The sequence below is a fragment of the Camelus ferus genome, chromosome X, assembly GCF_009834535.1.
Source record: "Camelus ferus isolate YT-003-E chromosome X, BCGSAC_Cfer_1.0, whole genome shotgun sequence".
In the NCBI taxonomy this organism is placed as follows: domain Eukaryota; kingdom Metazoa; phylum Chordata; class Mammalia; order Artiodactyla; family Camelidae; genus Camelus; species Camelus ferus.
This window is the reverse complement of record NC_045732.1, coordinates 54362870-54383662: the sequence shown is the minus strand read 5'-3', so window position 1 is coordinate 54383662 and position 20793 is coordinate 54362870. Positions and strand designations below refer to the sequence as shown.

Here is a 20793-nt window from a genome sequence, read left to right as displayed (position 1 = left end):
CGTATTTTTAAAATTAATCGTACCAAAAATTTTAATGACTTTTTTCCAAAAGGCTATAGGTCTATGAAACTTATGTGATTTATTTACAATTTCATTTAATCTTCTCTAATTTTCTGCACTTCTATTTAAACTCTGAGATTTTCTTAAAATATTTTTTCATATTGTAATTTTCAGCAGAAAGGAGAACTTTAAAAATTCAGATTGATCCCTTGTGATCTACCTAGTTAGGATAATTGAAATATATTTTCAGTTCTGCCAATAACAGATATTACATAATTTCAGGATTTCTAAGAAACCCAGAAAAAGCCTAAGAGCACCACAGTCTTTTAAACATATAATACAGTTTAAAACCACCAAAATACAATGCATTATCCTCAGAAAAAAAGAGCAATAAAATAGAGTCATATAAAACTGATACTAAACCAAACCTTTGAAATTCCTCTAGTTTTACTCTCTTTAAAAAATAATGGGAGTGCTGTCAGCAAGATGGTGGAATACGAAGCCCTGGGCTTTCCTTCCCTGCATAGAGACTACAATTCAAGAACAATATACAGATCAGTTCCCTCTGTGAGAAATCAAGACACAAGTTAGAGGACTAGTGTGAAACTAGCCCACATTAAACTGGTAAGAAAATTGGGGGCACCCTCTCATCATAATCTGCACCCCTGACACAGCACTATATGACTGGGAGGAAACCCCTAGATCCTAGCTTCTTCCTGAGGAGGGAAAGAGATGTACCAAACATCCAATATCCCAACTAACTTTTCCAGGTGCTGCCTGAAGAAATGGCTTCTATCTCACTTGTCTCAGAGTGCTGATGAGGCACAGTATACAGTAAACCTCTGGGAGCTACAGAAAGTAAAGGAGATAACACGCTCAAACTCATTTTTAAGAGCCAGCGTTACCCTGATACCAAAAGAGCCAGAAAAAGACACTGTAAAGAAAGAAAACTATAGACCAACATCCCTAATGTATGTAGATACAAAAATCCTTGAACATTTACTAACAAACTGAATTCAACAGCACATTAAAAAGATCATACATCATGATCAAGTTGGATTTATCCCAGGGATGCAAGGATGTTTTAATGCATGAAAATCAATTAATGTAATACAGCATATTAAACTAATATAATCACATGATCATTTCAATAGATGCAGAAAATGCATTTGATAAAATTCAATACCATTTCATTATAAAAACCCTCAACAAAGTGTGAATAGAAGTATGGCACCTCAACGTGATAAAGCTCATATATGAAGAGCCAACAATTAACATCATACTCAATGGGAAAAAAACTGAAACCTTTTCTCCTAACATCAGGAACAAGGCAAGGATGCCCACTCTTGCCACTTTTATTCAACATAGTATTAGCATCCCTAACCAGAGCAATTAGGCAAGACAAAGAAATAAAATGTATTCAAGTTGGAAAGAAAAGTAAAATGATCTCTGTTTGCTGATGACATGATCTTATATACAGAAAACCCTAAAGACTCCACACACACACACACACACACACACACAAAAGCCTGTTAGAACCAATAAATGAATTCAGTAAGGTTGCAGGGTACAAAAATCTGATGTGCTTCTATACACTAACAATGAACTATCTGAAGGGAAAATTAGGAAAATAATCTCATTTGCACTAGCACCAGAAAGAATAAAATACTTGGTAATAAACTTACTAAGGAGGTAAAAGATATATAGGCATACCTCAGGTACAGTGTGGGTTGGCTTCCAGACCACCACAATAAAGCAAATATTGCAATAAAGTGAAGCACACAATTTTTTTGGTTTTCTAGTGCATATAAAGATTTAGTTTACACTATACTGTACTTATATACTATTACGTGTGCCTAGCACTATGTCTAAAAAACAATATACATACCTCAATTAAGAAATAATTTATTGCTAAAAGTCACTAATCATCATCTGATTCTTCAGAGAGTCATAATGTTTTTGCAATAGTAACTTCAAAGATAACTGATCACAGATCACTATAACAAATATAATAATGAAGAAGCTTAAAATATTGTGAGAATTACCAAAATGTGGCACAGAAACATGAGCAAATGCTGTTGGAAAAATGGCATCAACAGACTTGTTCAACGCAGGGTTTCCACAAACCTTCAATTGGTAAACAAAACAAAACAAAACAGTATCTGAAAAGTGCAGTAAAGTGCAATGAGATGTTAAGATGTCCATACTACCCAAAACAATCTGTAGATTCAATGCCATCCCTATCAAAATGTCTATAGCAATTTTTACAGAAATAGGAAAAGACATTTTAAAATTCAAGTGAAACCACAAAGGACTCCAAATAGCCAAAATAGTGTTTAAAAAGGGCAAACCTGAAGGCTTCACACTTCCATCCTTAAGCTACATTTAGATCCCAAATGTCTTTAACCTCAATAAAATAAAAATAAAAATAACTGTAAAAAATGATAGAAATATTGTTGTGAAATGAACATTTAAGTGCCTCTAAAATTTTTAATGTGTTTTTTCTTGCTTAGTTTCAAGTGAAATAAATTTGTAAATCGATAGTTTAATTTGATATATAGGAATGAAATCTCCTGAGTTAAAACCATAAATCTAAAGACTAAACTAAACTTGTAAAATGCTCGTGAATGCACAATAGTAATAAGAGAGTATTATTTGGTAGCCTTTTGTTTAGTCTACTTTGTTACTAATTTTGATGTAATTGTCTCATATCTTGAACATGTAAAATTGAAGCTCTGTGAACTTTTTAAAAACACCTATCTAGGTCTGGAGATATAACTGTACATAAATATTTTATGTAGATATCTATTTATGTATGTATATGTGTCTCATTATTCAGGGCACAGCTCAAATGTCACCTCTTTTGGGAGAAGTTATTCCTTACCACTCTGTATTAAAAAAAATCCTTCTCTAGCCCACGTTACTCTTTATCCTGCTACCCTATTTAATTTTCTTTTTGCATAAAACGTTAGCCCAAGTTAGCATGTTTATCGGATTACTTGTTTTTTTTCGACCACCAGACTTTAAACTCCCTGAGAATATGAACCTTGTCTATCTTGGTCATGGTCTGTTGCTTAGTAAATATTTTTATATGAATTATATTCGTTGTAATAAGCTATCTGTCATTTGTTGAACCTACATTGAAGACCAGAGTCTGAAATTGTTCAAAAGTTAGTCACCTAGGCTGGGGTCATTTGAATATTAAATTTACAGAGGTCACTTGAACATGGGATTCATGGATTCATGGATTCATGTATGCATATAGTCTGTGGTTAATATTGTAGGCTTTTTAGACTTAAAACCATGTCCCACTGCTTACTATCTGCATAATCTTAAGCAAATTATTTAACCTCTATAAACTTAAATTCCCAAATCTATAAAAATCTAGATAATAACATGTACCATCTAGGGTTATTTTGAGGTTTAAATGAAATAAATTTGAAAGTGCTCAAGAATGGTATATATTGTGGTTAAATGTATTTTTTAGGTTTACTAATTCTGGATTTGGGATAAGAATCTGGCTTATTAAAAAGGATTATAGTTGACGCTTCAAATCAAGTTGGTGTCAAAAGAGGGAAAATAGATTTTCAAAATAAATTAATAGCATTCCCTAATACTTCTGTAAAAAATATAAAGCAAAATAGGAATGCAATAGAACAATTGAATAAATCAATCAGCCACTGCAGTCATCAAACTGAGTCTGTGAAGAAGAGATAGTACATTGCAACAACTACCCAGGGAATACTCTAGTCATTACAAAATAAAGATGGTTGAAAGATATTTTTAATTCACATAAAGTTACTTTCAAGAAACATTTCTTCTTGTTTGCTCATATCTGTTTAAGTGGGCCTTTTAAAAGTTGTTAACTTGTACATAGACACAAATTTAAAATGTGAAACCTATATCAAAAATAAGATACTGGTCTGGTTGGTAGAAGGTCGATATTTATGTCATGTAAAATATTTAGAGCTTTAAGGAAACTAAGTTGGACTAGTTGTGAATATTTATATTTTTAAAAGTTGAATGACCTCAGTCATCTAAATTTCTAGATTGGAATTAAGCTTTTCTGAAAAAGATAGATGATTGATAAATGGAGTTTGACGTAAAATATTCTAATACATGTTGTTTTTTAGCTTTTTTTTCTTTTTAGAATATTTGCTATAGACAAAAATTTTCAACTGAATTTGCTTTTTTTCTGTTCACATTTATGTAAAATCAGTACAGGTAAAATCTCAATTCAATGATTGTTATTACTTTAAAATTTTCATATATCATGTATGCAAAGATAGATTTTTTTTTACAACACAAAACCCAGTGGAACAAGTGTATGCTTCATTCTCTGCCTATTTAATTACCCTTCTATATTGAGAAAATAAATGATATCTACTTTGCATAAAGGGAAAAAAATTTCAATTTTTTGGCTGTGAAGTAATAATTAATTCTCCTTATTCTTTATACTTCACGCACCTCATCTTTCAACTTCTCACTCAAATCAAAGTACTTAAGAAACTTGAAAGATAAAGGTAGTTAAACATAAATATTTATGTGATATCTCTTGCTCTCTCCTTTTCATTTATTTTTAAATAACTTTATATCTTGCTTCTTTAAACTGAAAGTGCAATACATTATAGTTCATTTCAATAAAATTTCCACATTAATCCATTCATTCAATTATTCATTCAACAAATATTTTTAATTGAGGCTCCTACAATGTTCCAGGCAGTGATCTAAGTGTTTGGCATGTGTCAGGAACCAGACAAGGATTCCTGCCTTTGTGGAACTCACTTTGTAGTCAGGGGATATATACAGTAACCAAATAAAATAAGTAAATAAATTATGTATCAGAAGGTTTTAAGTACTATGGAGAAAAAAGAAAGCAGAGTAGGGGGAATTGCAGGGCCTTAGGGCAAGGGACAGGTTGCAGTAGTAAATAAGCCTCATTGCAGTGAAAGAAGGATACTTACTGCAGTGTATATGTTGATAGTGGACTGTTGCATTAGTCAAAAAGTTTTTTGCCTTTGCAATTTTGGCACCATTGCTGTGGAATTTCTTTAGAGTTAACTGTTATGAAATCTAGGGATTTAAGGAAGTACAGTGTGTTACTTATATATAAATTATTTGCCCATTATTTAAAAATTACATATCAGGGTTTGCTTTGATAATTGGAATTCATAGTTATATTCTTTTTCTCCTCTGATATTTAAAATATAAGTGCCCCAGTTTGGTTTCTATGATCCTGTTTAGCATTTATTTAGTTTCTTTCCTGTTCCTTTTCTGTTGATACAGCCAGCCACTGTGTCTCCTTATTACCTGTGAAATCTAATAAAAATTTATTCTAGCATTCAAGATCACTATTTTCTGGTTTTACCTTGTCTGCTTAAGTGTATTTTTCAATGGAGGTTGTTGCCTCCTTTTTTCACTTGAGCAAACATATTGTGTTCTCTGGTATCCTTGTGTTTATGTTCACTGTTCTCACTTCCCCTTTTATTTCTTTAGTCAAATCTTACTCATGCCTCAAGTCTCAAATCACCGTCCTCCCCAGTGACCACCTACATTGGTCTCTTTCGTCTGAAATTCCCAAACACTTACTGTTTGTACCACACATTTCAGCCTTTAATTCCAGTTAGCCTTCAATTTCTGTTTATTTACTGTCTTTCCAGCAAGCCTCTCTTCTATCACCTGTAATACTTAATGAAGTTCTGAGCTTTTACTTGTAAGCATGTTGAAATGAATTGGTAATGGATTACATGATAATATTCTCTATTTGAGAACTTTAAATATGTTTTTTTGACTTAGTTGAGCAGTCAATTATTGGACAATAATCAACTTGATGACTTTTCAAAAACTGTGCTGACTGTTTCTAAATTTGTTGAATCATGCCATTGCTTAAATAAATATATTATAGATGTGACACGACTGTGGTATTGGGAAAATAGTAGGAATTGTATGTAATAAGAGTAATAGGAGGTATATGTGTTTTTAGAAACACAATTGTATGTGTTAATTTTATAATTCAAATACTTTTTATGATCTAAGAAACTAGATTGACCCATTCTTTTTGTTGAATTAGATGATTAGAACAGTTACTTGCCAGTTAACTAAGATAGGCTCTCTTTTTAAAGGGTTAACCAAAAATTAAGAATTATGAATTTTTTTAAATGATATTACCATTCTGGTTCATTCAGAGATACTTTAAGAAGTACAGTGTCTTTTTCTCTCTCTTTCCTATCCCAAATTAATATGCTATCTTTTCTTTTCTGACTTAATAATAAATGTGTAATACTGGTAAAACACATCCATTTTCTGTTGAATGGATGTCATGTCAAACTTCTTGACATTTCAATATATGATATTTTCATGATAAGCATTTTAAACTGCCTACCTACATGTATATTGGTTTGTTTTTTCAATTGTAATGAAGTTAAAATTTAGCTTAAAGAGCTTAATTTATAGCCATCATATATGTCTGTTGAAGGACATTGGCTATCTGGCTGTATATACCAGCAAAATATTAGTTAAGTTGGTTACTAAGTCTATACTTAGTGGTTTACTGTTGAGCTATTAGACAACTCATATTTCTGTACTAAGGTACTTGGTGTCTAGTCTGTTGCAATATATCCAACTTAGGAAAAACTAAGATCAGTACTAAATCATTAGACTGATTTCAGTCTACTTAGAACTTGAAATCTTTTTTGGGTACTGATTTCTCTTTGTTGTTCAGTAATATGGAGGAGGGACATGGATTTTCATTTTCTAGGGGTGCTATAGCTCCCAAATGATAATTCTGCAATATATTCTTCTGGATTTTCTTCAGTTTTGTTTTGAAATTGGCAGTCTCAATGTCAGTAAAAGAAATTTTAGCTTTTCAGTTTTATTGATATAAAATTGTTATACAGCACTGTATAAATTTAAGGTGTACAGCATGGATTTGACTTAACATGTGTTGTGAAATGATCACCACAGTAAGTTTAAGCAACATCCATCATCTTATATAGATACCAAAAAAAAAGAAAAGAAAAGAAAAGAAAGAAAAAAATATGCTTTTATCTTGTGATGACACCTCTTAGGATCTACTCTCCCAACAACTTTCAAATATACTATACAACTGTGTTAAGTAAAGTCATTATGTTGTACATTACATTCCAATATTTATTTGTCCTATATCTGAAAGTTTGTACCTTTTGATCATCTTCATCCAAGTCCCCTCTTTTTTAGTGTTCATAGAAAAAGTACGAAGGACATTATATTTAACATTTTTTTTAATCTCTCAGTGTTTCTCAAATTGCTTATTTAGATTATAGTTGCTTGATGCTTCAAAACCAGTCACTGGGAAGTTTCACCAGAGTCTAGCATTTTCTGTATGCAGATAGCAAAGACTGTATTCTAAGGTGATTGATAAAATGAGTTAGTTACTGTGATTTTTCTCAAAGTCATATTGGAGCAAATAGTTCCAGACTTTTAAAAACATATTCTAAGCAAGCATAAATTTTAGCATAAACACATGTTTAAGCTCAAATATAAAATTATAGTTTTAGAGGATATTTGGTGGGAAAAGTTTGATACAAGAATATTTTTGCAAAGTACCAGTGTCCTTAGTGTGAAAATTCCATGTGATTTTTTTACTGTATATGTGTTAGGTTAAAAGGCTATACATCCATTAGAATGTCTAAATCCAAAATGCTAAGATAGCAATTACTGACAAGGAGCAACGGGAACTCTCATTTATATTGGTGATGGGGATGTAAATTAGTACAACCATTTTGGAAGACAGTCTGGCAGTTTCTTACAAAGCTAAACATAGTCTTTACCATATGATCCAGCAATCACGCTCCTAGGTATTTACCCAACTGATTTAAATTTTATTTCTACCCAAATTCTGCATGCAAATGTTTATAGCAGCTTTATTCATAATCACCAAAAACTGGAAGTAACAAAGATGTCCTTCAATAAGCAAAATAAACAAACTGGTACACTGAATAGAATTGGAATACTATTCAGTGATAAAAAGGAATGAGCTATCAAGACATGCAAAGACATTTATGAATCTTAAACACATATTGCTATGAGAAGCAGCTGGTTTAAAAAGGCTTTACACTGTGTAGTTCCATTTCCCATTCCTCAGAAGGCTATAGAGATATGCGTAATATCTGCAATACATTGCACAAAATTTCAGCCTATCAAGTTAAATTGATTGCAGAGTAGTTGTCAAGTTCTATATTTATCTGCTTTAACCAATAACACATATCCACATTTTAGATTTAAGTCTTGCCATGAGACAAATATCTATTTAAATACTTTACTGTTAAGCTTCCCAAAGGTATGAATTTCTTCTGACTAGCTGGCTAAGCTATTTTCCTATGCAAGAGAATGTTTGTATGAAAAATCATTAAGCCAATTATTTTATTCTTTTACTTACAATTTAAGTACAGAGGACTGCAAAATTTATCACAAATTAAAATATCCTGATAACTTGTACAGATCCTCCTTTTGTACATTGGATAAACATAGTTGAATACTACTACTTATTTATCTTGGGTAGTTTTGAAATTGTCCAGCCTGAACTGTGAAATTGCTAAAGATCTGCTTTTTCTGCAATTCTGTGAGCCACATGCCTCAGAATTGTGCTCTGAAATCTATGCTAACTGTTATATGAAGGAAAGCTAATTCCTCCAGTCTCTGCCATCTACTAGCTTCTTGTTAAAAGCTAAGCAAATGTTTGGAATATGACAAAAAATATTTATATTTATACCATAACAAGTCAAGCACATCAGAGATTACTAACCTACAGCATTGGAATCAGGAATTCACTCATTAAAAACTTTTTGTAAAAGTTTATTTAACGTAGAACAGAGTAAAACTGGATATGAATTATTGCCTTAATGACATTTATTTTTTATTTTCTTTTTTCCAGTTTTATTGAGACATATTTGACATATAACACTGCATTAGTCCCAGAATAATACATACATTTTGAAAGCATCTGTAATGATTTGATATGTATATATTATGAAATTATAACCACAATAAGTTTAGTTAATATCAACCACAAGTTAACAATTTATTGGAAAAAATATAATCAGTTATTACACTTATCAATCAGATTGTTTTAAGAGTCTATAGGACTGTATGCTTTAGAAATAGATGCATGTGTGAATGGACATTGGGATGGTTGATGCTTCTATGGACAGAATGTAATATTAACAAAATAATAACAACAGTAATATAGTCAAACATATGGTCTTAATGACTTTTACCATTTTTAGTACTTATTACTAAAGTTAACAGTGAAAATTGCATACAATGCACATTAATATAAAATTACAATAGACTTGAGGTTTTTTCAATTTGACCTACAGAATGCAATAAATTAATGTACATTCTTTTGGAAGCTGTTTTTAGATCTGGACTGGGTGCAAATTTCTCTAGTTATGGTTTATGTTATCATATATGACATCAGGTTTCAAAATTCATGTGCAATATTATAAAATTACCTAGGAACAGTCTCTTCTCCCTCTGGGTGACTTAATTTCAGTCATCTTTAAACATTCATGTTAATTTTAAACATTTGCTAGGGTAAGTCTGCATTCCCAGAAGTTTTTCTTCCCGGTTGGGGATGGCATCATTCTACAGATAGATTAGGAGGGACCAGAATTGAGAAGAAAGCTGCCTTTTTATCTTATATATACCACTTTTAAACTTTATATAATTGTTCATGTTTTCAAAATGATCACAACTTAATTTGGTTATTAAAAACTATTTTAAGATTCTTTTTCTTTTTTTAAAGATAGTTTCTAAATGATTCAAATGTATCTTGTAATTTGGGTTTATTTTTAATATACATATTATTTACCCATCATGTTCAAAGGGTCAAAATTCAGAAACTAAATCTTTTTGCTTATCCACGTTACCTAGCAGACTCTGGTGTTTCCAAACATGGAACAAAGCCCATTTAAAAGCAATGTTTTCAATAAGCAATGCAGTAATCACATAAATTTGGATTTTTAGTATATTGTGCTATTCCGCAGAATAGCTCTGTTCTTCATTTTTTCACACTTGAGTAGGTTAGGGACAGCCATGGTTTTCCCCTAAGTTAAGTCTTATTCTTTAGAAAATGCTTATGGGCTTGTTTTTGTTTTGTTTTGTTTTAATCTGTTTTCAAAACATCAGCCTTTAGGAATAAGTTTTTTAAATGACATATTTTTAATGCAAGAAAAATAGGTCTAAGTCTGGGCAATTTAATGACATTAACTCTCTGAATGCTGTCATTTAAATGCCTAAGTATTTTAAATGCAGTTGTCAAAGTAATTATGGACTTTTTCATTTCACCTGAGGGGTTTTAGGATAGTAGTGTGAGGGGCAGGATAATTTACTGTTATACAGATATTTTATTAAATTAAATTGTCTTGTCTCTCACATGCTGCCAATCAAATGTCTAATTATCATGATTTTATTTGTTTTATACTCATTGTAGAAGCTTTCCCTTTCTCAGGTAAGAACACTGAGTTAAAAATAGTACATTCTGATGAACCTTTTGGAGTTTAATCACATTTTATAATAATTCTCATTTTTAGATCTATGTTATGCCTTAGTTCAGTAAGATAAAAATATTTTTAAAAAGACTGTAAGAACAGAAACGAACCTGTAAAATACAATGAGATTAAAGAAAAAAAATTTAAATGGCAAAAGTCTGCTGGAGTTCAAGCTTATATTACAGAATCCTTAGCCACACATGAGTTTTAGTGGCAGCAAATGTAAACTTACAAACAATACAGCTATGTACTTATGTATCATCCAGTAGATATTCAATAATGTTGATTGACTGGCTGACAAAAATCTCCCATCTAGTAGAAAGTTTACCACTGATTTTTCTCCTCACTTAAGGTTTTGCAAAAAGTTATTTTCATTAGGTATGTCTTAAAATTGAATATTAAATGTGGATATGCATAACGATATCTATTTATGATGCCCAAAATGTACTTAACATTGAAAAATGTAACAGCAGTTTCTGCTATTGGGTTAAGATTGTGAGAGATATGTAAGGAAAAATTATGGAAGCTTTCCTCAGTGCTGCACTACCTGATTTGCTACTATGCTTACCCTCTTTGTGTCTAATTTTATGATCCCATATTCGCCTGTCTGTCCTTGTGGCTGCTGTTTTATTAGATCTGAACATTCCAAGACATCTACAGGCTTATTTTATTGTATCAATAATAGATTGCTTTTAAGTTACATTTTGATGTGGGATTCCTATTTTGATTTATTTTTTAACTAACTTCTTCCTAATTATATAAGTTACTAAGTAAATAATGGAGAAATAGAGCCAATGTAGAACTGTAGGAAGTTAGCAGTAGAAGTGACAGAAATGGGCAGCTGGCCAGGTGCCATACTGCAGAAGGAACTGGCAGCAGTTTGCCCTTCGGCTGCAGAACTTTCCTTCAGGGTATTGGACTCCCAATATTTAATTTAATCAACAAGGAAAGTTCCTCAGAGAGCACATAATAGCTGGCAGTACCAAATGCGAACCTGAGCAGCCATCATAGGGGGATCCCTAGAAGACCTTCTGACTGGTGACATGATACTGTCAAGACAGGAAATCAGACCTTTTTCATATGCTATCAACCAAGTGATATCTGTGTTCCATAAGAATTGTGACTAAAATATAAATAGTAAAAAATATATATATATATGAATATATTTGAATATATGAAAATGTGAAATTTCTAAAAGTAGGGAAAAGTAGACAAGATGAAATGCCCTTCACAAAGAAGCTGGAGCAAATTCCAAGCATGCCCAGCTACTGCTGATTTTTTTTTTCTACAAGAGCAGATTATTTCCTCAGGTATATGTAATTCTTCTTTCAAATTAGTCTCCCCTTAATAGCACTGTGTACTTTCTTCCTGTTTAGGATAGAGGTACGTGTGTGGGTTGGGTAGGTGTCAGAGGGAGACTAAAGTGCATTGGATCCCTCTATGAGAATGATTTGTTTTATATGGCTTTTCTCTTTTAGCCCTTTTAACAATCCTAGACTATTATTATTCCCATTTTCAGATAAGGAAACTAAGCCTCAGAGATTAAGTCACTTACCCACGACTAGGAAGAGACAGAGTTAGGATTAAAATACAGGACTTTCACAATTCCCACTATTTTGCACTTTGGAGGAAAATTGCAGCTCACTACTTGTTACCAAGTCTAAGCCCTTACTATATACACAATCAGAATTTCTGCTGCCTCTGGCTTTTAATTTTTGTTGCTGGAGAAAGGAAGTTTTGTATGCACAATAAAGTGGTGGGCATCATGGTGTGAGATTGTGTTGTGTTTTGTTTTGTTTTCAGCAAGTTTGCTATTGTACATAGAGGCTTAGCATCAACTCTTTCATTTTGTGTTGAGACTACTGCCTGCTAAATTTAGAGGGGCAAAAAAATAAAAAACTTATTTGATTCTTTCCAAAGAGGATGAGTCAGTTTCTCCAGGGAATTCCTTAAAAAGTCTAGTTATCTGCCTTCAATGTTTTTAAGCTTAGCTATGATAATAGAGGTTTTTGCTTCACTTCTGCTTGTCAGTAGAAAGAAGCTTTGTTTCTGCCTGATGTATTTTGCATCATGTTCCTGTAGCAGAAGATTGTGTTTGAAACTGCATGTGTGACAAGTAAAATGTTAGCTAGATAACGTCAGTTTAAACTCTAGAGTTGGCTGTTGATCTTTCTAAAAGAGTGACACAAAAATGACAGTATATTCTCATATATGGTGGCTTTAGAAAGATCCTAGGTCAAGGATTTGGATGACAGTACTCCTAGGGCTAAAGACTTACAGTATCCCATGCCCAGACATCTATAATGTAAAACGGAAGTGAGTTCTTCTCAAGATTAAAGTACAAATGGCCTTGGGTTTATAAAAATATTATATTAGTCAGGGTTCTCCATAGACACAGAACTACTAAGATATATGTATATATGTGAATTTATATTTACATGGGATAAGAGAGACAGTATGACAGTATATGTGTGTGTGTGTGTGTATATATACATCAAGTTTAAAGACCTGAGAATCAGGACAATTGATAGTACAAGATCCAGTCCGTAAGCTTAGCAGGATCCAGACCCAAGAAGAGCCAATGTGTCGGTCCTCATCTAAAGGCTAGGAAAGGCCAATGTTTTAGCTCAGTCAGGTGGAAGGAATACCCCCTTACTCAGCCATTTTTTTTGTATTCAAGTCTTCAATTGATTGGATGAGGCCCACCCACATTAAGGAAGGAATCTGCTTAACTCAGTCTACTGATTCAGATGCTAATCTTATCCAGAAACACCCTCTCAGATACACCCAGAATAATGTTTGACCAAATGTCTGAGCACCCTATGGTCCAGCCAAGTTGATAGATAAAATTAATCATCACAGAAATATAGCTCAGAAATTCAAGGACTAGAAATTTTCAGAATCTAAAAGATAAATCTCTTATCTGATAAGAGGTTAATATTAGGAATGTATAAAAAACTACAACTCAACAACAGAAAAACAAATAACCTGATTTAAAAAATGGGTTTTTGAAAAGACTTGAATAGACATTTACCAAAGAAAATATACAAATGGCAAACAAACATATGAAAAGATGCCCAACATAGCTAATCATCAGGAAAATGCAGATCAAAACCACAATGAGATGTCACCTCCTACCTATTAGCATGGCTCTATTTAAAAAAAAAATAACACACACACAAAAAAACTAAGTGTTGGTGAGCATAATGAGAAATTAGAATGCTTGGTGGCAATGTAAAATAGTGCAGCCACTATGGAAAACAATATGATGGTTCGTCCAAAAATTGAAAATAGAATTACCATATGATCCAGAAATTCCACTTCTAAGCATATACTTCAAAAAATTAAAAGAAGGGACTCAGACAGATACCTGTACACCAATGCTTATAGTAGCATTATTTACAATAGCCAAAATGTGGAAGCAACCCAAATATCCATCAAGAGATGCACTGATGAACAAATGTGGTATATACCTAAAAGGGAATATTATTCATTCTTAAAAAGGGAGGAAATTCTAACACATACTATAACATGGGTGAACCTTGAGAACATTATGCTAAGTGAAATAAATCAGTTACAGAAAGACAAGTACTGTATCATTCCACTAATATGAGCTATCTAGAGTAGTCAAACTCATAGAAACAGAAAGTAGAGTGGTAGTTGCCAGGGGTTGAATAGATGAGGAAATGGGAAGTTGTTGTTTAATGGATATGAAAAAGTTCTGGAGATTGGTTGTATAACAGTGTGAGTGTACTTAACACTACTGAATTGTACACTTAAAATAGTTAAAATGGTAGTTCTTATGTGTGTTTCACCACGATTTGGAAAAAAATCAGTCAAATTAAATTTTCACCCAGGAGTCACAAGAGGGGATTATTTTTGAGGACCTCATATTCAATCTCTTATAGATAAGAAGATATTTTCACTGGGGGTAGATATTGTATCAATGAATAAATTGAATGGAATGGTTTATCTGTAAATCATTAAATTTTCTAAAAGTTATTTCCATGGTTTAAAAGGGCAATGCATTGCTAATCATGGAAAATATATTATATGTGATTAAAAATATCATTGCATGCTAAAAAGATATCTAACATGTTTAGCACAGTTCTGGTCACCAGTTGCATACCAATTAAAAAAATAATAAATGGAAAGAAAAGCATCATCCTTTAAATAAGCATTTCTCAGAAAAATACATATGGCAAATAAGCATATAAAAACACTTGTTCTTAAAGAAATACAAATCAAAACAACAAGATGTCATTTTTTCAAGAAACTAGCAAAAATTATAAAGTTGGATAATACCTAGCACTGACAAAGATATAGGAAAATAGGAACTAGCATACATTTCAGCCTTTGTCCAAGGGAAAGTTGGCTATATTTACAAAAAAATTAAGCACACATACTCTTTGGCTCACCAATTCCATTTTCGTTATAAGACCTAAAATTAAGTCCCCATCTTATATGTGTCTTGACATCTGGGGAAAGACAAAAGGATCTTGAATGATGGCCCAGCTACAAGTTCCCTTTACCATCGTGTTCCTACAGATAAAGTACTATATTCAAACAACAACTTAGCAGGGAGATCAGGCACAGTGCCTGCTTATCCTTGAATAGCAAGCTTCAGTAGCAGGGTGCTAGCCCACAGAATGATTCAAACAAGTCAATCACATCCTTCTGTGGGAAATAGGGGTTTCACCACCCTTAGGGGTTACACCACAGCCTCTGCTTGCTCATTCTGTTTCCAAGTAGAATTCCCATGTAGCCCTGAATGGCATACAGTTTTCTCCTCTTACAAGCTGTGAGTATATGTAATTAATACACTACTGTTGATTTCATCTGTCTAGTGTTGGGAGTTGTTTGTTTGGCAATCCCCATAACTCTAGGGCAGGAATCCATTCCTTGTCAACTGGAAGAGGTGGAGGGGGTCAAAACACATGGCTAGTAATTTCCCATCATATATAATTGCAAATATAAAGCAAGAGATATGTACCAGAATGACTAGATAACTAAATTAGATAACATAATTAAGGCACATTAGTAAATTGTATAGTGTCCGTATCATGGAGAACAATGCAACAGTTAAAAAGACTGAAGTAAAACTGTATGTGATGATATAGAAAGATCTTCAAGATATACTAAGTGAAAAAAATTAAGTTTATATCATCATTGATTTTTTTTTCTAAGTGTATATGCATTTTTATCCTGGAATGTTACTCAGGAAATTATTGATAATGATTGCCTTTGGTGTCAGGATTGGGTGTTTGTAAGTAAGGAATGGAGAGAGACTATAACTCATTTTACACCTTTCTGATTGACTTTTTTATCAAGTGCATAATTACTTTTTATTTTTACAAAATTTTACTTTTATTTTTATGAAAATTTTATTTTCATAAAAATAAAAGTAAAATGGCATGATGCCTCCTATTAAGCAGCCCATTATCTGGTGAAAAGATGAACAAACTTTCACATAACAAGTGTGAAATCTCAACAGCATGGGTTAGTGTCTGGACTGATGATCAGGATAGGGCAGAGTAGTGCACAGCATATAGAAAACTGAGGGAGTAAGGTGAGGGAGTGAGGGAAGTGTTAGTTGAGTTAGAAATTTTCTATAGTTCTCATTTCAAAAGGATTGCTTCTGAGTACAGATATATAAATCAATTCCACATTTAACTAAGATGCATACTTAAAACTGGAAACTCTTCTCCCCAACATCAGAGTTTTGTCACTTAGTTTTATTTTTAAAAGAAAAGCAAAGAACTAAATTCCTAGAAATGTCCTTGAGGCTGGTGAAGAGGCCAGAAAGTTTCTTTCTGTTGTATTGTAATATAATCCAAGTGAAATCAACACAATTGTCTGGTCACATGGGCCAGATCTCAACTTGCACCTTGATTGCCAGAGTTGCTGGAATGTTACCCTTCACAAAAGCAGCAAGATAATTGACTAGTATGGCCTCCCCACTTAAGGCTCAGGGATGCCTTGTAAAGTGAAAGTGGCTTTAGAGTCCAATACAAACACAAAACTGATTTCAACTTCAGGCTTCCTTGGGGAAGAATTCACCTTCTTCTTTGCTTCCACCTTTTTTTCCTTCTCTAGAAGAATATTCAATTTTAATGCTAACTGATTTTTATTACCTTATTTATTTCCTTAGTTAAAATATGCTCTTAGGAGCTTTAAAAATAACTGCTCTTTCCCCATAAGCTTCTACTTAATAAGCGTTGTCATAATAGGTCGCCTTCAGCATTGCTAATGCTAAGACCCCAGCACATTCCTAACAAATCAAATCAGGTTTTATTTAGTTCAATTTAAGGGATGAATCAGCTTTGGATGTCCTCTAAATGAATTACAAATTAATTGGCTGAGTATGTTCAGTGTTCTGTTCATTATTCCTTCCATTCTGACAATAATGTAGGCTAGCTTGCAGTGGAGAATTTGGTGCAACAGAAAAATATGGGAATATTTATGCTGGCTGTTATGATGAATTATTTGAACCTACCTAGAACCATACCACCATTTATTTTTCTCTCTGTTTTGAGAATTTTAACCTCACAATTATTGTACAATCAATATAGGAGGGACACTTAATGAGATTTTTGTGCTATAAATAACTTGAGGGTTATTCCACTTGATTAAAAAAACTTGGATGACATATTTTGATTCTTTTATTGGAAACATGTAATTTAGTACTGGTACTTATAATAAATGTTACTCATCAGAGGTCTTTTTTTAACATTTTTTATTGATTTATAACAATTTTACAGTGTTATATCAAATTTCAGAGGTCTTTTTAAGAATAGGTCTAACTGGTAAGGAAATTGGTTAACACAGACAAAAAAAAACTGTACTCCATGTCTTATGAAGAGACATTATACAATCTAACTTCACTTTCTTGGTAGTAATCTGAGAATTCATGTACTGCTTTTCCTCCTGATAGCTAAAACTCCTTTGCAAAAAATTGTAACTTTAAAACAAATTTGTACCTGCTGTTTAGTATTATATCAGTTTTAGCTATGATAACCATTTTAATTGTCATGGTTTATATGTTGTATTCATTATTTTCCATTGTAACCTGCATCTGATTTAGGAGAGGGTTCCATTTAAAATTTCAGTTAGAAATTAAATGTTGAAAGCAGTTTATGTCTAGGAAGGATTTGAGGTCTAACCTCTGTGTTGGGACCAGATCATTTATTCTTAGGCAGAAAGCAGCAATGGAACCTCACACCTCATGACATGATTTGTCACTTTTATCTTCAACTCCCTCTCACAGGCTTTCTTTTTCTCTCACTCTCTCGCTTTTGTCACTTACACTCTCTCATCACAAACACACATGCACACATAATACAGGATTTTGCAGGACATATATTTTTTAATTAAAGTTAATTTTTGGATTTTTTGACTACCCCTTGAGATAATCAGGGACATCCTAGGGATAAAGGTACTAGGAAAATCAGATATATTTCTATTTCTAGTTTTGCTGTGATCTCTCTGCACCCTCTTGAATAAATCCTTTGACCCTTCTTTTCCTGACTCCTTACCAGCAAATGGAGGTCATTATTTATCATGCTTCTAACTTACTTCCTAGGGATGCCTCCAAGATTCACTGGATTAAGACAATATATAAAGTCCATAGTTTATTGGATTAAAAAAAAAACCTAAGAACAAAAAAGATAGGCTTATTCTGAAACTTTCTGAATCCATAAATATGATTGCTCTCTTAGGGCAAAATTATCTTCTTACGTTTCTCTTATTTACTCTTTTAATTAATCATAACATTAGTAGGAGACCTACGTATGACAAATCTTGATTAACTTATCAAAAGGCAGCATAGTGACATGATCCTGTTATTTTTTAAATATATGTAGTGTGAATGTGATTATATGTATCATAAAAATAAGTTTAAAAGTATACATTAGAATTAACAAGTGTTATTTCTAGGATTATTGGTGATTTAAATTCTTTTCTTTTAAAAATATATTTGTATTTTCTATAATTACATGTATAATTTGTGTGATTACAACCATTTAAAATCAACATTGCTTAACTGCTATCAGTTAAATTTTTTTTTGCTTATTTTATTTTAGCATACTTTCATGTCATAGAAGTAAATACCATGGAAAATACCCATTTCAGAACGAGGGAACATAGAGTAAGGATTGTGAGATTAATTAGCTACTATTATGTGTTGAAAGTAACCTAGTACATATCATTTTGATGATCCTCTCTATTATATTCTTCCTTTAATTATTCTAATTTTTAAAAATGTGTTTTACAGCTACAAGACCGCACTCAGTTCAGTGATCGAGATTTAGCCACCCTTAAGAAGTACTGGGACAATGGTATGACCAGCCTTGGTTCTGTTTGTAGAGAGAAAATTGAAGCAGTTGCAACTGAATTAAATGTGGACTGTGAAATAGTTCGGGTAAGACATTTCCAATAATTTTCATATTGTGGTTGATGAGTGTCATAAACACAGGGAACTATACTCAGTATCTTGTAGTAACAAATAATGAAAAAGAATATGAAAAAGAATTTATTTATGTATATGTCTGACTGAACTATTATGGTGTACACCAGAAATTGACACAACATTGTAAAATGACTATACTTCAATAAAAAAAAAAGGAAAAGAAAAAATATTGGCTCATCCAGCAAAAAAACAAACAAACAAACAAACAAACAAACAAAAAAAAACTTGTATGAGGTTCTTTAAACAAAAATAATGGGAAAAAGATAATTCACAGAATGGAAGGAAATATGTTCAAATCATATATCTGATAAGGAACTGTATCTGGAGTATGTAAAGAAATCTTACATCTAAGTAATAAAAAAGGCAAATAATGCAATTTAAAAATGGACAATAGATTTGAATAGACATCTATCCAAAGAAGATATACAAATGACCAATAAATACACAAAAATGATCAACATCATTTGTCATTATGGAAATCAAAACCACAATGAGATACCTCTTAACACCACTATGATGGCTATAATAAAAAAGGCAAATGAGAAATTGGAACCATTATACAATTCTGGTGAAAATGTAAAGTATTTTAGCCACTTTGGAAAACAGTCATCAAACTTTTTAACTTAGAGTTATCATATGAGCCAGCAATTCCACCTTTAGGTATATACTCAAAAGAAATGAAAAATATGTCCATTAAAATTTGTAGATACTGACAGGCATATGTAAAATAGATAAACAAGAGTATACTGTATAGCACAGAGAAATATATACAAGATCTTGTGGTAGCTCACAGCGAAAAAAAAATGTGACAATGCATATATGTATGTTCATGTATAACTGAAAAATTGTGCTCTACACTGGAATTGACACAACATTGTAAAATAACTATAATTCAATAAAAAATGTTTAAAAAACCTTATATGTGGATGTTCATAACAGCATTATTCATAATAGCCAAAAAGTGGGGAAAAATCAATGTCTATCAAGTGACTAGGTAAACAAAATGTGATATATGCATATAATAGAATATTATAAAGCCACGTAAAGGAATGAAATACTAAACATGCTACAAAATAGGTGAATCTTGAAAACATTCCGCCAAGTGAAAGAAACCGGTCACAAAAGGCCACATATTTTATAATTCTATTTTTATGAAATGTCCAGAATAGGGACTTCTATAGAGATAGAAAGTAGATTAACGGTTGCTAGGGGCTGGGAGTAGGGAGGAATAACTTCTAATGGATAAAGGGTTTCTTTTTGGCATGATGAAACTGTTCTGGAATTAGATAGTGGTAATTGTTGCACCACTCTGTGAATATATTAAATACCTTTTCATTGTACACATTAAATGAGTGAGTGTATGGTATGTTAAATATATCTCAATGACATTGTTTAAAAAATTGCATGAGGTGATCTGAAATACAGTACTTCCTCCTTATCTGTGGCTTCACTTTTTGAAGTTCCAGTTACCTGCAGTCAACTGCAGTCTGAAAATATTAAATGGAAAGTTCCAGAAATAAACAATTTGTAAGATTTAAACTGAGCTCTGTTTGGAGTAGCATGAGATCTTGCACCATCCTGCTCTGTCCCACCTAGGGCATGAATCATCCCTTTGTCCAGCATATTCCTGCCACATATGCTACCCACCAGTTAGTCACTTAATAGCCATCTTGCTTATCAGATTGACTGTCATGGTATTACCGTGCTTGTTTTCAAGTAACCTTTATTTTATTTAATAGTGGCCCCAAAGCTTAAGAGTAGTGATACTGGCAATTTGGATATTCTCTTACTGGACCT

At 32.4% G+C, this 20793-nt stretch overlaps 1 protein-coding gene across 2 annotated transcripts in view; it reads left to right on the top strand.

Moving 5' to 3' along the window:
- HDX (highly divergent homeobox) overlaps nucleotides 1-20793 on the top strand; it is a 122647-nt gene that overhangs the window by 61453 nt on the left and 40401 nt on the right. For both annotated transcript variants that reach the window (XR_004317971.1, XM_032475103.1), the window contains exon 5: nucleotides 18802-18948. Coding sequence is in view for 1 of the 2 variants with exons in the window: in XM_032475103.1 (XP_032330994.1) it covers nucleotides 18802-18948 (147 nt within the window). In the remaining variant the exon portion in view is untranslated. The remainder of the gene's footprint in view (nucleotides 1-18801; nucleotides 18949-20793) is intronic.